This window comes from Mirounga leonina, unplaced genomic scaffold, assembly GCF_011800145.1.
Source record: "Mirounga leonina isolate KUSES-001 unplaced genomic scaffold, KU_Mleo_1.0 Mir_175, whole genome shotgun sequence".
Classification (NCBI taxonomy): Eukaryota; Metazoa; Chordata; class Mammalia; order Carnivora; family Phocidae; genus Mirounga; species Mirounga leonina.
Window position 1 is genome coordinate 22,102,895 of NW_023270453.1, and position 12,276 is coordinate 22,115,170.

At 65.5% G+C, this 12,276-nt stretch overlaps 1 protein-coding gene across 2 annotated transcripts in view; it reads left to right on the forward strand.

Moving 5' to 3' along the window:
- The first annotated feature begins 533 nt into the window (after positions 1–533).
- Positions 534–12,276, forward strand: part of CACNA1H (calcium voltage-gated channel subunit alpha1 H) — a 60,096-nt gene continuing 48,353 nt past the window's right edge. Inside the window, exons 1-2 of one of the 2 annotated variants that reach the window (XM_035021870.1) lie at positions 534–579; positions 866–1,185. In XM_035021870.1, the coding sequence (XP_034877761.1) occupies positions 884–1,185 (302 nt within the window). In that variant the 5' untranslated portion in view covers positions 534–579; positions 866–883. Of the gene's footprint in view, positions 580–865; positions 1,186–12,276 lie in introns of those variants that run through there. The other variant, XM_035021871.1, reaches the window with a different exon arrangement.

Consider the following 12,276-nt stretch of genomic DNA (forward strand, 5'->3'; position numbering starts at 1 on the left):
AGCTGGGGGCGGGGAGCACGTTGGCGCCGCTCCCCGCCCCCCCGCCGAGCCTCTCCGCGCGCGCCCCCTGGTGCCCCGCGCGCCCGGAGAGGGGGATGGGGGCGCTGTGGGGGTCCAGCTCCGCCCCACCCCCGACCCTGGGAACCGGCGGGCGCCCCCCGCGATGGGGGAGGGTCACCCGCGCGCGTGCCGCGGGGCGGGGGCGGCCCCTCCCTCTCGGCGCCCCTGCGGCCCCGCCCCCGCGCCGGCCCCGCCCCCACCCTCCGCGGCTCACTCCGAAGTTTCCTGCGCCGCGCGCGGACACGCTCTGGGCTTGCTCGCCGCCCCGCGCCCCCGCCCCGCGCCCCCCGGCCCCGCGCCCCGCGCCCCCGGCTTGTCCGCCCAGCGGTACCCCTCCGCGGCGGGGCCGCCGCCGTCGCCGCCGGGCCAGCCGGAGCGGGAGCCGACCCGGCGGGCCGGGGCCGGGGGCTCGGGGCCGGGGGCGGCGCGTTCCAGCCGGGGCTGGGTGCCGTGCCGGGTCCGCGGTGACCGCGCCGCCCGGGCGATGCCCGCGGGGACGCCGCCGACCGCCGGAGCGAGGTGAGACACGGCGGGGACGCGCGCCCCACTCGCGGCGGGACCCTCTTCAACTTAGCGGGGCCGGAGAGGGGGCTCCTGGGGCCCCCGCCCCGGCGGTGGGGGAGGGGCGGCCCAGCCCTCGCCGGAGGGAGGGGGCGGGCGGGGGCGGGGGCGGGGGGCGCATTTGTCTCTAATAAGGGAAGACAAAGACATCCCGGCGACCGCGGCTGTTCCCGTAGCTCCGCTGTGCCCGAGGCGGGCGAGGGGTGTCGTTCCCGGGTCCCGGTCACCGCCTGTCACCCCGCAGGTGCTACCCGCTGCCACCATGACCGAGGGCGCGCAGGCGGCCGACGAGGTCCGAGTGCCCCTGGGCGCTCCGGCCCTGGGCCCGGAGGCGGCGGCGGTAGGGCCGGCCCCGGGGAGCCCCGGGGTGCCGGGGCGGGAGGCGGAGCCGGGGTCCGGGCCCGGCGCATCGCCCCCCGAGAGCCCGGCGGCCGAGCGCAGCGCGGAGCTGGGCGCCGACGAGGAGCAGCCCGTCCCGTACCCGGCGCTGGCGGCCACGGTCTTCTTCTGCCTCGGGCAGACCACGCGGCCGCGCAGCTGGTGTCTCCGGCTGGTCTGTAACCCATATCCTTCCAGGGCCGCCGGGCTACGGCCATGCGGGACATGAGGGTCCAGCGCGCGGATCTCCTCCGCGTGGCCCCCGCGAGATCGGACTCGTTGGACCCGGAGCGGACTGGGCGCGCGTGGAGCGCAGGGCAGGGGAGTGACGGCAACGGGGGCATCGCTCCATACCCGATCGGAGCGTCTCCAGTCCCGAGCTAGCGCGGGATGGGAGAGGGTGGCAGAGAAGCGGCGAGGCTACCACGAGCTTGGAGGGGAAGACGGGTCGGCAGGGCGGGAAGTCGGAACTCCCTGTGCCCCTTGGGTGGCGGTCAGGACCGGAGTGCTGTCCCCTGGGCTAACAGAATGTCCGCCAGAGACGGGACCCTCGTTGGGGAGGGGGAGGCTGGAAGGAAGTAGAGTAAGGGGAGCAAAGTTTTCAGCCTGTGCTTTGCGGTTCAGAGCGTCGCGGGAGACCCGTGGGGCCGGGAGGCGGTGCGAGTTTGTCGGCCCTTTTCCACGGAGACGTGCCGTGACGTTGGTTGTGAACTCGCCTCTCCAGGCTGAACTCGGTGCTGGGGCTGATTTAAGTCATGCGCAGCTGGGGATAGGGGGCAGGGACGCAGCTGGCTCTGCGCTCTAAGTCCCTTCCCCTAGGGCTTTTCCTGGCCTTGGAGGATGGGGCCCCCTCTCTGCTTCTGGGCACAGTGGCACAAACTTTCAGAGAAGGTTCCAGAGTGGTGTTGGGTCGGCCAGGGGGCACTTTGGGATGCAGGCGGCAGGTTTGGTGGCCCCCCCAGCAGATGGTGTTTGGGGGCTGTCCTGGTGGGCTCCGGTTGGCACTGGGTCCTGCCCTGCTGGTTTTTCTCTCTGGTGATGGGAACCGGTTTTCAGGCGGCCGGGCTGTGGGTGCTGAGCCTTCCAGCTCTTTGCCATGGGGGGATTGGACATTCTGGACAGATGGGGGCAGCCAGGTGGGGGGGTGTGGCCGCGTGGAGGGAGTTGACCGAAGTGGGGACCTGCAAGTAAACTTTATTTGTCAAAATCAAGACAGAGGCTAAACCAGCAATGTGTGTATATATTTTTCCTACTTTGTGTGTTTAACTATATAAATATTAAATGTAAAACAGGAATCTGTACCCAGAAAAAGTAATAAAATCCATGCTGCTTTTATCCCCAAATCCAAACATCGGCTGAGTCCGGTTCACCTCCCGGTTGTGAAGAAGGGGGTCATAGTCTCAGCCCAAGGGCCAGCTGGGGGCCTGGCAGTAGGCTGCCTCTGTCCTACATCCTTGGGGGGCATCCCCAGGTGTTGAGGCTTGGTTTGTCCTGTCTCTGGAACTCCGGCCTGCAGATGGCCCGGCCACCTCGTGTTGGCAGGAGGGTGGCGTGGCTGGGTGGTGTGGTGGGTGACGGGGCTGTATCTGTTTGAGGACCCTGGGCTGAGACGGGACTGGCGGCTGACTTTGTGCGTTCGGCATTTCCAAGCGTGTGCAGAGACCAGATAGGGAAAGAGCCGAGTGAGGCCTGCACTTTGTCTCTTTTGACAGCCCCCGTGTCTGTCTGTTCTGGGCCCTGGAGGCTGAGAGAGTCTTGCAGCCTGACCCAGGGGTGCTGGGTGCTCCGGCACTTCAGGCGGTTTGTGTCCCTGAGGACGCCCGACAGGCGTGTGTGTGTGTGTGTTACTCAGTGTAGGGGAGTGGGGCAGGGGTGCCTCACGCAGGTAGGGTGAAGCCCAAAGGGGCTTGGGGGATGGGGCCGGCAGGACTGTGTGCTGGCGTCCTTGTCTCTGTGCGTCCTCCTGACCCAAGGAGGAGGATGCACTGTGGCTCTGGGAGCAGGAGGGCCATCAGGCTGTAGGCGGAGGGCACTGGCAGGGGTTTGAGGGGCTCAGATACCAGGATCAGCTGACTCGTGTTCTGTGGAAATCCTGCATCTGTCAAGGAGGGGTGGGCACATCACGGCTTCGGCCTCGTGGGGACGGCTGCTGACCTCTGGCAGACGCCAGGCCAGGGCTATGGGGGTGTGTGTTGGCTCTGGGGCAAACCTAAAATAAGCTGGCACGCCCGGACAGGTGGGGACTGGTTCCCCCCGGGGATCCTGTGGGCCTCAGCACAGCTTTCCAGAGCACTCCAGATTCCTGGGGGTCAGCAGGCTGGCCTCGGGCACACAGAGGGTGCTCCTGTGCCTTCCAGCTCCTTGGCTGCCCTGTCCTTCCATGAAGCCTCCCTTGTTGCAGGGGACAAAGAGAACGAAGTGGGATAATTGGGTTTGCTCTGGGAACCCACAGTCCCTGGAGGCTGGCAGAATCCCAGCTGAAGTCCTGGAGCCCGGCCCCACGCTGGGATTCATTCAGGGACTGGAATGCAGGAAGGGGCCTTCCCTAAGCCCCTGAGCTCTCGGGAACCCCCAGCGCATGACCCTGGCATGGACAATCATGTGTGGTCTACTTTGTCTTTAAGGGGGACCCCCGATGCCCAGCGGAGGAGCTTACAAGGGCAGATAGCGTCCTTATCGATTGACTTTGTTTTTTTGAAAATACAATCGTGGTGGAACTTTTGGGGCAAGCACTGTTTCTCCTACACAGGTTTATTTATAGAGGAAGGTGGGTGGGATCTGTGTGTTGTAGCCTGCGTGGCTGGGTTATGTTCTGCCCAGGCTCCCCCAGGGTTCCTGACTCCGCGCCTGCCTGCCATGCAGCTGCTGCGTCCTAGCACCCAGGCCGGGCGGGGCCTCCAGGGACGCTCACTGCTTGGGAAGGGGGGCCCCGGGGAGGCCGGCTGCAGCCCAGCAAGGGTGTTAAGGGACCAGGAGGTGGCCAAGGAGGCACTTGGGGGCTCAGGGGTGGCATGCACCTCTAGGAGTTGCCTCCCAGGGACCAGGTGCCCGGTGCGCCTCAGCGTAGGGCTTGGAGAAGCCAGAGGACACACCAAGGTCACGCAGCTGCCGGAGGGCAGAGCTGGGTGAGCCCAGTCGGACTCTCAGGCCCCTGCGTTGGGCAGGGGCGTGAGGCTGGATGAGTCCAAGCTTTTAAAGGTGTCTCATGAAAGCCGATGCTTCAAGCCATCCAGCCACCACCAGCACGCGGGGCTCACAGTGGGTGTGGGTGTCCTGGCGAGGACACTGGGGGCATTGACTTAGAACAGGGCTGGACCCTTCCTCCATCCTGCAGCCCACTCTGCCCCTGCAGACCGGAATTGAACAGGACAGTTACAAGTTGTCCTCACCTTCCTGACCTTGTGGCCATGATCCTCTGCGTATTTTGTCTGACTCACAGGGCTGGCTTCACGTGCTCAGGGGACCCAGGCCTGGGGGTGCTCCCCTTCCAAGCCCCTCCTTATCCCAGCACCTTGTTCCTGGACCCGGGCCCCTGTCCTCCTGGCACCCACATGTCTGTTTGCCTGGACTTGGAGTCCCCAGGCCGGCCCCTCAGGGGAGTCCTTGAGGGGTTCTCAGGAGGCACTGGGCGGGCCTGGGGTGGGCTGACGGGAAGGCCATCCCGTCCCTAGTAGAGTTAGAGGATGTGAAGGCAGAAGTGGTGTGCCCAGAGTGGGGGGGCCTCACCTCTGTGGGCTGGCCAGGGCATGGCATGTCTGCACGGGCCCCGGGCTCCCCACCTTGCAGGCCAGCCTCCCAGTGGCTCCCTGACTTTCTCTGATTGAAGAAGGAAGGAGGGACCGTGAGTGGTCTGTGTGTCTGGACTCCACTGCTGTTCCCTCACGTTCACAATGAGCCCTGACCGTGTGCCTGGCTGGGATGGGCCTGTTCCTGCTCCAGGCTGGCATGAGCAGAGACAGGGATATGGTCGTGGGGGCTCCACGGGGATGGGCCATTGCCCTGGAGAGCTGGGGAGGGCAGTGGAGCGAGGCAGGTCGCAGAGTACCTGCCAGAGGCAGGGTTGGGGGAGCCCTGTTCTTAGTGTGGCTGGAGGGCTTGGTGGGGGGGCCCTGGTTGTGGGCCTGGCCTCCTGTTGGCCCCTGAGTGAGAGCTGGTCTGCGAGGTGTGCTCTTCTGGGCTGCTAAGGAGGGCTTCCTGGAGGAAGTGAGGTTGGGCTGGGCTGTGTGGATGGATAGGCGCTGGTAGTAGAGAAGGAACAGGAAGGCTTTTACGGGTTTTGTAAGGGTTTCTGCTTCCCACGAGGAGGTAGAAAGCTTTGATCATTGGGGATCCTACTCTGATGAAAGGTCCAGATCTGTGGCAGCGTCAGCCTGCCAGGGGGGCAGGCAGTGGAAGGAGAATTAGCGTACGTTGAGGTTTGTCTGTTGGGAGGGACCTGGCTTTCCGCATTTCTGCTGCTTCCTCGGGACTGCCCAGGAAGGGTTGTGGCCAAGACCTTGTTTTCTCTGCGGCAGCCTAGACTTTCGGGCTTGCCCTGTGCCCCCACGCAGGCACCTGTGGGGCCTTGAGCTGGGCAAACAGTTGGTGTTCGTTGAGCTCACTGGCAGCCTGATTCGTTGGCAGAGGCCAGGAAGCGCTGATTAAATTCTCTGTGCATAGCCCCCGCCCCCACATCTGCAGCCCAGCTGGACCCTGGGGGGGGGCCTGGGGGGTTGCGGGGGGACTCAGGGGCGCGGTGCAGAGCCAGGCTGGGGCTCCTGTGAACACCCGCCGGAAGGTATCCTCACTCAACAAACCTCCTGTCCTAAGCTCTGTGCTGGTCCTCGCTCTGGGCCCACTGTGGTTCCTCATAGGACTCGAGGAGCTCCCGCTGCATGCTCAGCTTGTCCTGCCCTCGGCCATTCTGCAGCAGAGCTTGGCTGGGCTGATCTCGGTGGAGGCACTGGGCTGGGTGGACCAGATGGAGGCTGTTGGGGGCTGGGGGCCAGGGAGGTTGCAGCAGTTGAGCGGACATAGAAAGCAGTGTGGGAGGATAGGGAGCAGGAACATCCTCCGCACGGGAACAGCACAAGCAAAGGTCCTGAGGCAGGTGGAATGGATCTGTGAGCCTGGAGCTGTTCGGCTTTTGCTGTGAGGTTAAGGCGAGGGGAGGTGGGGAGGCCAGGAGAGGCCTATGAGCATGGTGGGCAGGGTGATGGGCTAGCTGGGGTCTCAGGGAACGCTTCTGCCTCCAGCTGGAGTTGGGCTCACTCCTCAAGGGAGGGGCGGTGTGGGGACCAAGGTCAGGGAAAAATCGAGGAGAGGCAGGGAGAGAAGAGCAGGTGGAGGGCGCCGCAGGGGCCGAGGCCGGGAAATGGGAAGGTGCTGGGGCTCCCCTACCATGCCCACGACGCCCAGGGCGAGGACACGGCTGGTGCCAGCCCGTCAGGGGAGGCTCTCAGACCCTGTGCCTATCCCATCCCCCTGGCATGGCGGAGCACTCAGAGGGGTCCAGGGAGCTCCCTGTGCCTTCCTGTGGTGCAGCGGGCCAGACAGCCGCCTCCCGGAGTGCCTGGCAGGACTCCTGGTCCAGGGTCAGGATGCGGAGGAATGCGGGGGATGGGCCGGCCTGTCAGACAGCCGCGCTGCCCCTGCTCGTCCCTGCTCAGCCCCGCTCAGCCCAGCCGGTGGGGGCCAGACCTCAGCCCCAAGCCGTCAAGGTCAGGCGGGAGATGTTATCTCTGCATCTGTGTTGTCCTCGTGTCCCGCCCCCGTCCCCTGTCCCCTGCGTTGGAGGCCTGGTCAGGAACGGGCTTTCTCTTTCTCTTGGCAAGCAGGTGTTTAAGTGAGGGTCACAGAGGACCCGGTTACTCTCTTTTCTCAGGGGCTGATTTGACACGACCAGGAACAACCCTGAGTCACGTGGGCCCAGGTTGACTCTCCAGCAAGTAGACGCGGGGAGTGGAGTCAGGCGATTTAGGGCCAGGATTCCCAGACAGGATGGGGTGCAGAAGAAAACAGCCCAGCCCTTGAGAGTTGGCAGCAGGTTCGAGCACCGTCCTCAGAGCACCGTGCCTGCCGCGGATGACAGATGGGGGCCCTCTGCCGTGCTGTCTCCACCGAGCGAGTAGCAGCTCCTCACCCTGCTCACAGGGCCCCCCCGGAACAGACGCACGCTGGGCAGGGGAGGCAAGGCTGAGTCTCCTTGGTCCCTGTGCTGCAGGGGGAGCCGTCAGAGCCTGGACTGGTGATTAGCAGGACTGCTGATGAGTGCGCGAAATCAGAGTGAGCGGGGTGGGGACGCTGCCACCTCTGTGCTCACCGGCAGGCAGCGGGGAGCCTTGTGATGTGAGCTGTCTGTGTCTCCGGCCCCGAGCAGTTCGTGGGTGCAGGAGGATTTCGGGGGCTCCGCAAGCACCCCGTGTTCTTCCGTGTGATGCATGCGAGGACCAAGTCCGTTTCCCAGAGCAGCCCCCCCGCCACCCGTTCCCCAATCTCAACCATGGCTTTTCTCAGCCAAAGTTGAGGGCAGAAGGGGGACCTCAGAACGCCCCTCCCCAGGCTCCTGAAGTCTGGGTACTGCCCAGGGTGAGCCTGGTGACCCCCTGACTGTCCCCAGGTCCAGAGCAGTACAGGTGTGTCCCCAGTCCTGCCTGCCCTCTCGCTCACGGGCAGCCCCAGGCCAGGCCCCCGCGTCGGCCATCCAGACCGCTTACGCAGAAGAGGGAGCTGATGTTACTGAGAGCACTTGACCCGCGAGGGGCAGGCGTGGGTGGGCTGGGCGGTCATGCTCAGGGCTGCTCAGGGGCCAGCAGCTCTCCTGGCCTGCTCAGAGCCCGGGACAGGTGTGTCCCCCTGGGTGGGTGCCGTCCCCCATCTTGCTGGAGCTGAGCGAAGCCGGCCTCTGGCACGGGTGCAGAGACGTGCTTGGCCAGCGGCGGCCAGCCTGCTTTGTCACGCTGTCCTCTCTGTTCTGGGCTCTGCCGGTTCCTCCCCTCTCCCCAGTCTAGGGAAGGTCAGAGCACTGGACAGTGGGGACATTGGTGTGGAGGGTGTGGCCCAGCAGGACCTGGTGTCTCAGCTCCTTGCTGGCCGTGGGGCAGAGGGGTGGGGGACAACAACATTTCTGCAGGGAGGGTGGCCCGAAGTCAGAGCCCCCTCACCCCAGGAGGGCCCCAGAGCCTTCCGGGATTCCTTGAGTGTTCCTAGCACCCCTTTCCGCAGCCCGGTGGTGGCCCCACACCTGTTTCGGTTTTCCCTCACACGGTCCTGATTGTCTCTTTGGTCAGATAGTGTGGGGTTCACAGGGGCCCTGATCAGCAGGTGAAGGGGCCCAGTCCAGTCCACGGCTGGCCAGGGAGAGGGCCCTGAAGACCCCTGGGCTTTGCTCCATCCCGTCCCCGGCTCTGAGAGCATGCGGGCCTCCCTGGGGTCCCCTAGCCCTGGCCTGCATGTGGGGTGAGCAGTCTTGGACACGTGAACGAGGCAGGGAGAGGCTGAGGGGCATGTTCTTTAGAAAGAGAGCAGAGCTATTGGGGTGGACACGATATGTGACCCTGAGGTCCAAGGCGGCGAGGCAGAGGTGTTTTCTGAGCTTGGGGGGGCCTCCTACTCCAGACCCCATCCCTGTGTCAGAGGCTGGGGCCACTTGGGCCACCACCCCGAAGCTGAGGGCCGTGGTGAAAAAGGACGCGTCCTGGGGTTGTGTTTCATGGTCTGAGGGAGGGGCCTGTGTCCTGGCTGTCTGTGGGCCGCTGGGTTCCCACAGCCTCCCATCCCCACTCGACCCCCACCCACTGGAGCAGCAGCGTGAGGTCTCAGCTGGCGGGGGAGGCCGGGGAGCTGGGGGCCACCAACTGGACCGTGGTCAGAGTGCCGCGTACCCCCTGGGCTGGAGGGACCGGGCTTGTCGGGGATGGTTAGGGTCAGGGTCTTCCCCGATGGCCTTTGGGTGGCACCTGTGGGAGCAAGCCCCCCAGGTTCTCAGGCCCCAGGCCTGAGGCCACGACCCACACTGCCCACTTGGAGCCCCAGAGGCGATCTTTGAACCCCTCCTGCCTCCTGGGTGACCTCCGGCTTCCCAGCTGCACGGCCTTTGGTGACCTTTGTGGACTTGGTTATGGTGCATCATCTGGGCTCTGCCCTTGGCGCTGGCCCGGGGAGGGGTCCTCGCTGGCCCCAGGGAGCCGACGGAGGGGGCAAAGGGAAACAGAAGTGTGAAGGTGGCGGTGTTGGGGGCTTGGCAGAGGTGGTGCCCCTCCTTACACCAGGGCATTTTGGGGCGGCCTGGGCAGAGCCACCAGGCTGGGTCAGGGGCAGGCGCCCCCAAGCCGACAGCCCCCCAGGAACCCCGGAGGACATGGGCACAGAGACTGGAGCAGTCCCTGTCCCTCCTCCCTGTTCCTCCTCACCCAGGCCTGGGGTGGCTCTGGGGGTGTGCACGTTGTCCACACCAGCGGGCACATGTGAGCCAATGTCCTGGCAGGAATAGTATCCCCCGAGTTCACGTCCACCAGGAACTTCAGAACGTGGATTTCCGTGGAAGTGGGGTCTTTGTGGATATAGCCGACGTGAGACAAGGTCAGTCTGGAGTTGGGGGGCCCTGGGCACGGTGGCCGTGTGCTCAGGAGAGGAGGAAAGACAGATGCAGACTAAGTATAGGGTCATGTGAAGGTAGAGGCAGATGTTGGGGTGATGGGTCTGCGGATGCCTAGGCTTTCCTGCAGCCGCCAGAACCTGGGGGTTCCCGGAAGGAGGCAGCGTGCCGACACCTCCGGGCTGAATTACCCTGCCCCACCTCGCACACCCTGAGCATGCCCTCCGCTATCCCCCCAGAGGGAGAAAGAGGAGGTGCTGGGTGTCTTGACGGGAGGGAGTCCTTTTTAAGATGAATCACACTCAGCTGTGCCGTGTCAGGCTGTCTGACAAGGAGCCACCCGGGGAGAGGGAAAACCGACCGTGAAATCAGTCAGTCATCTGAGCAATTTGGGGTGGACAGAGTGTGTGCCCCTGAAGTCACAGGCAGCGAGGCAGGGGTGGGCTGTGAGCCTAGGGGGTCCCTCCTGCTCTGGGTCCCGTCAGGGTGTCAGATGCCAGGCTCCACAGTGAGGAGGGACAGGGACTGTTCCAGTCTCTGTGCCTGTGTCCTCCGGGGTTCCTGGGGGGCCATCGGCTTGGGGGCACTTCCCCAGGGAAGTATCTGTCTGTGATGTCAGCTCTGCAGGTCTCTTTCCGCTGGGCTGGCCTATCCCCCCCAGAACAGGGTCCATGGAGACCCCTCTGGAGTCTGAGGCCCTCACTCCACCAGTGCCCCCCCCCCCCCCGCCCCGTGCTTCCCTGCAGCCCCAGGGACATACAGGTAGGGTGTCAGGGCCATAGACGGAGCCACAGGTCGAGCCTAGCCCGACTCCGTCTGTGACCTGCGGTCAGGCAGATGACTTTCTGCGGGGGCAGTGAGGGCGGCTGCCGGGGCTGGATTCCCAGCCGGGGACCCACCCTGTAGCGGCAGAGACTCTGGGGGGCTGGCCCTGTTCCCCTCTGAGAAGCCACGGAGGGGCAGGGGCTGGCCAGAGAAGAGATTGTCCCCAGTCTGGGGTGGGCTCCCCGAGGACCCTCCCCCAACCCCAGAGTCCAGCTCTCCATTCTTGGGTGAGGAGGGTGTGCTGCCTTCCTGGTGACCCCCAGCTTCCCGGGGCCTCGTTCAGGGTGCCGTGGCACGGCCTGGCTGTGTGGTGGGGGCAGGGGGGGGGTGGATGAGAGCCAGGCCCTGCTGGGGCCATGGCATGAAGGCCAGGGAGATGGTTGCTCCCAGGCTGCAGGGGTGACCGTGGGCAGAGGGGTGGGCGGGTGATGGGTGGGCCCCGGCGTGCCCTGTAAAGGGCAGTGGGCTCAGGGACCTGGCATGGAGCGCATCGGGTGGTGGGCCTGGAAGGGGCACCGGGCTTCTGTGTGGCCTGGGAGTGTCCAGTGCTGTCGGCAGGCCCAGCCCCCCGCAGAGACGGAGCTTGTGTCTGGAGGCACAGAGGGCGTCCCCTGGGCCAGGTGGGGGCCACGCGGCATCGTCCGCCTGCTGCGTCCCTTTGTCTTTGCACCGGTCGCCAGCCGGCCGCAGTCTGATGAGTCAGCCTGCATTAGCGCCTTCTGGATGCGGACTGGGACGCGGCCTGGGGCCTGGGCTGCTGGGAGGGCAACCATGCGGCTCTGGCCACAGGCTGGCCCGCTGTATCTGGCACGCGTGTGATGTGCCCTCGGGGGTGGCAGGCCCAGCTCCTGAAGTTCTGAGCTCACCAGAGTGCCCTGCAGGCGCCTCTCGCGGAGATCTGGTTCAGGGGCACCCGGGACCTGAAGGACACATCACTCGGGGCACACGGCCCCGCCATCAGGAGGCCAAGAGGGGGCTGCTGGCTGCTGGCGGGGGCAGGGACACGGGAAGGTGCAGGCAGACGGGATATGGGGAGAGTAGGGTGGGGCGGACACTGGCTGAGTGTGGGGGGATGGGGCCGCCACCTGGGAACTCTGCGCCTGGTCCCTCTCAGCCGTGACTGCTTGGGGCCTGGAGGCCCATGCCACCATCCCCGGAACATTTCAGAAGTCAGAATCAGCACCGGGGATGTGGGCACCGGGCAGGCCTGGGGTGCAGGCTGACAGACCGAAAACCACAGACGACGGCATCACGTTTTAGAACCGGGCATTCCTGACAGTTTCTAATGTTCTAGAGCTTTTGTTTGTTTTTAATCAGCCGTGAAACAGGGGTCACCTGGTTAAGGAGGGGGATGCAGACCACAGGAACCTGTGGGCAGAGGCAGGGTGGGCCCGGGGGAGGGGGCACTGGGGCAGAGAGGAGACGTGTCTGGGCTTTGGGGGTTTGGAGGGCCCAGGCTGACCCCTGAGCACACCTGGGGGGGGGGCTGCCGTCCCTGCACACTGCCCCGTTCTGACGTGCAGACAGGCCTCCTGCCCTGCCACATTCCCTTCTCTGCCTCTGGGGCCAGACCTGTTGCCCCCCTGTTCAGCGTGACCCAGCAGCCACCCGGGTTTGCAGCTCCGAATCGGGTCAGGGGCTGCCCTGGGCCGTGAATGGCAGCACGCAGGTGGAGTGTGGAGCGGGCCTGTGTGCCCGCTGACAGTGCGTCTCCATGTTCCTCCACTCCGGAGCCGGCTCCCAGACAGGCAGCACAGGGAGAAGCGGCCCGTCCACCGACTCAGACCCAGCAACCGCCCCTCAGCAGCGGGGATTCCCTGCATCATCACGTTTTCTCGGGGGGGGGGGGGGGGGGGGGGGGGGGGGGGGGGGGGGGG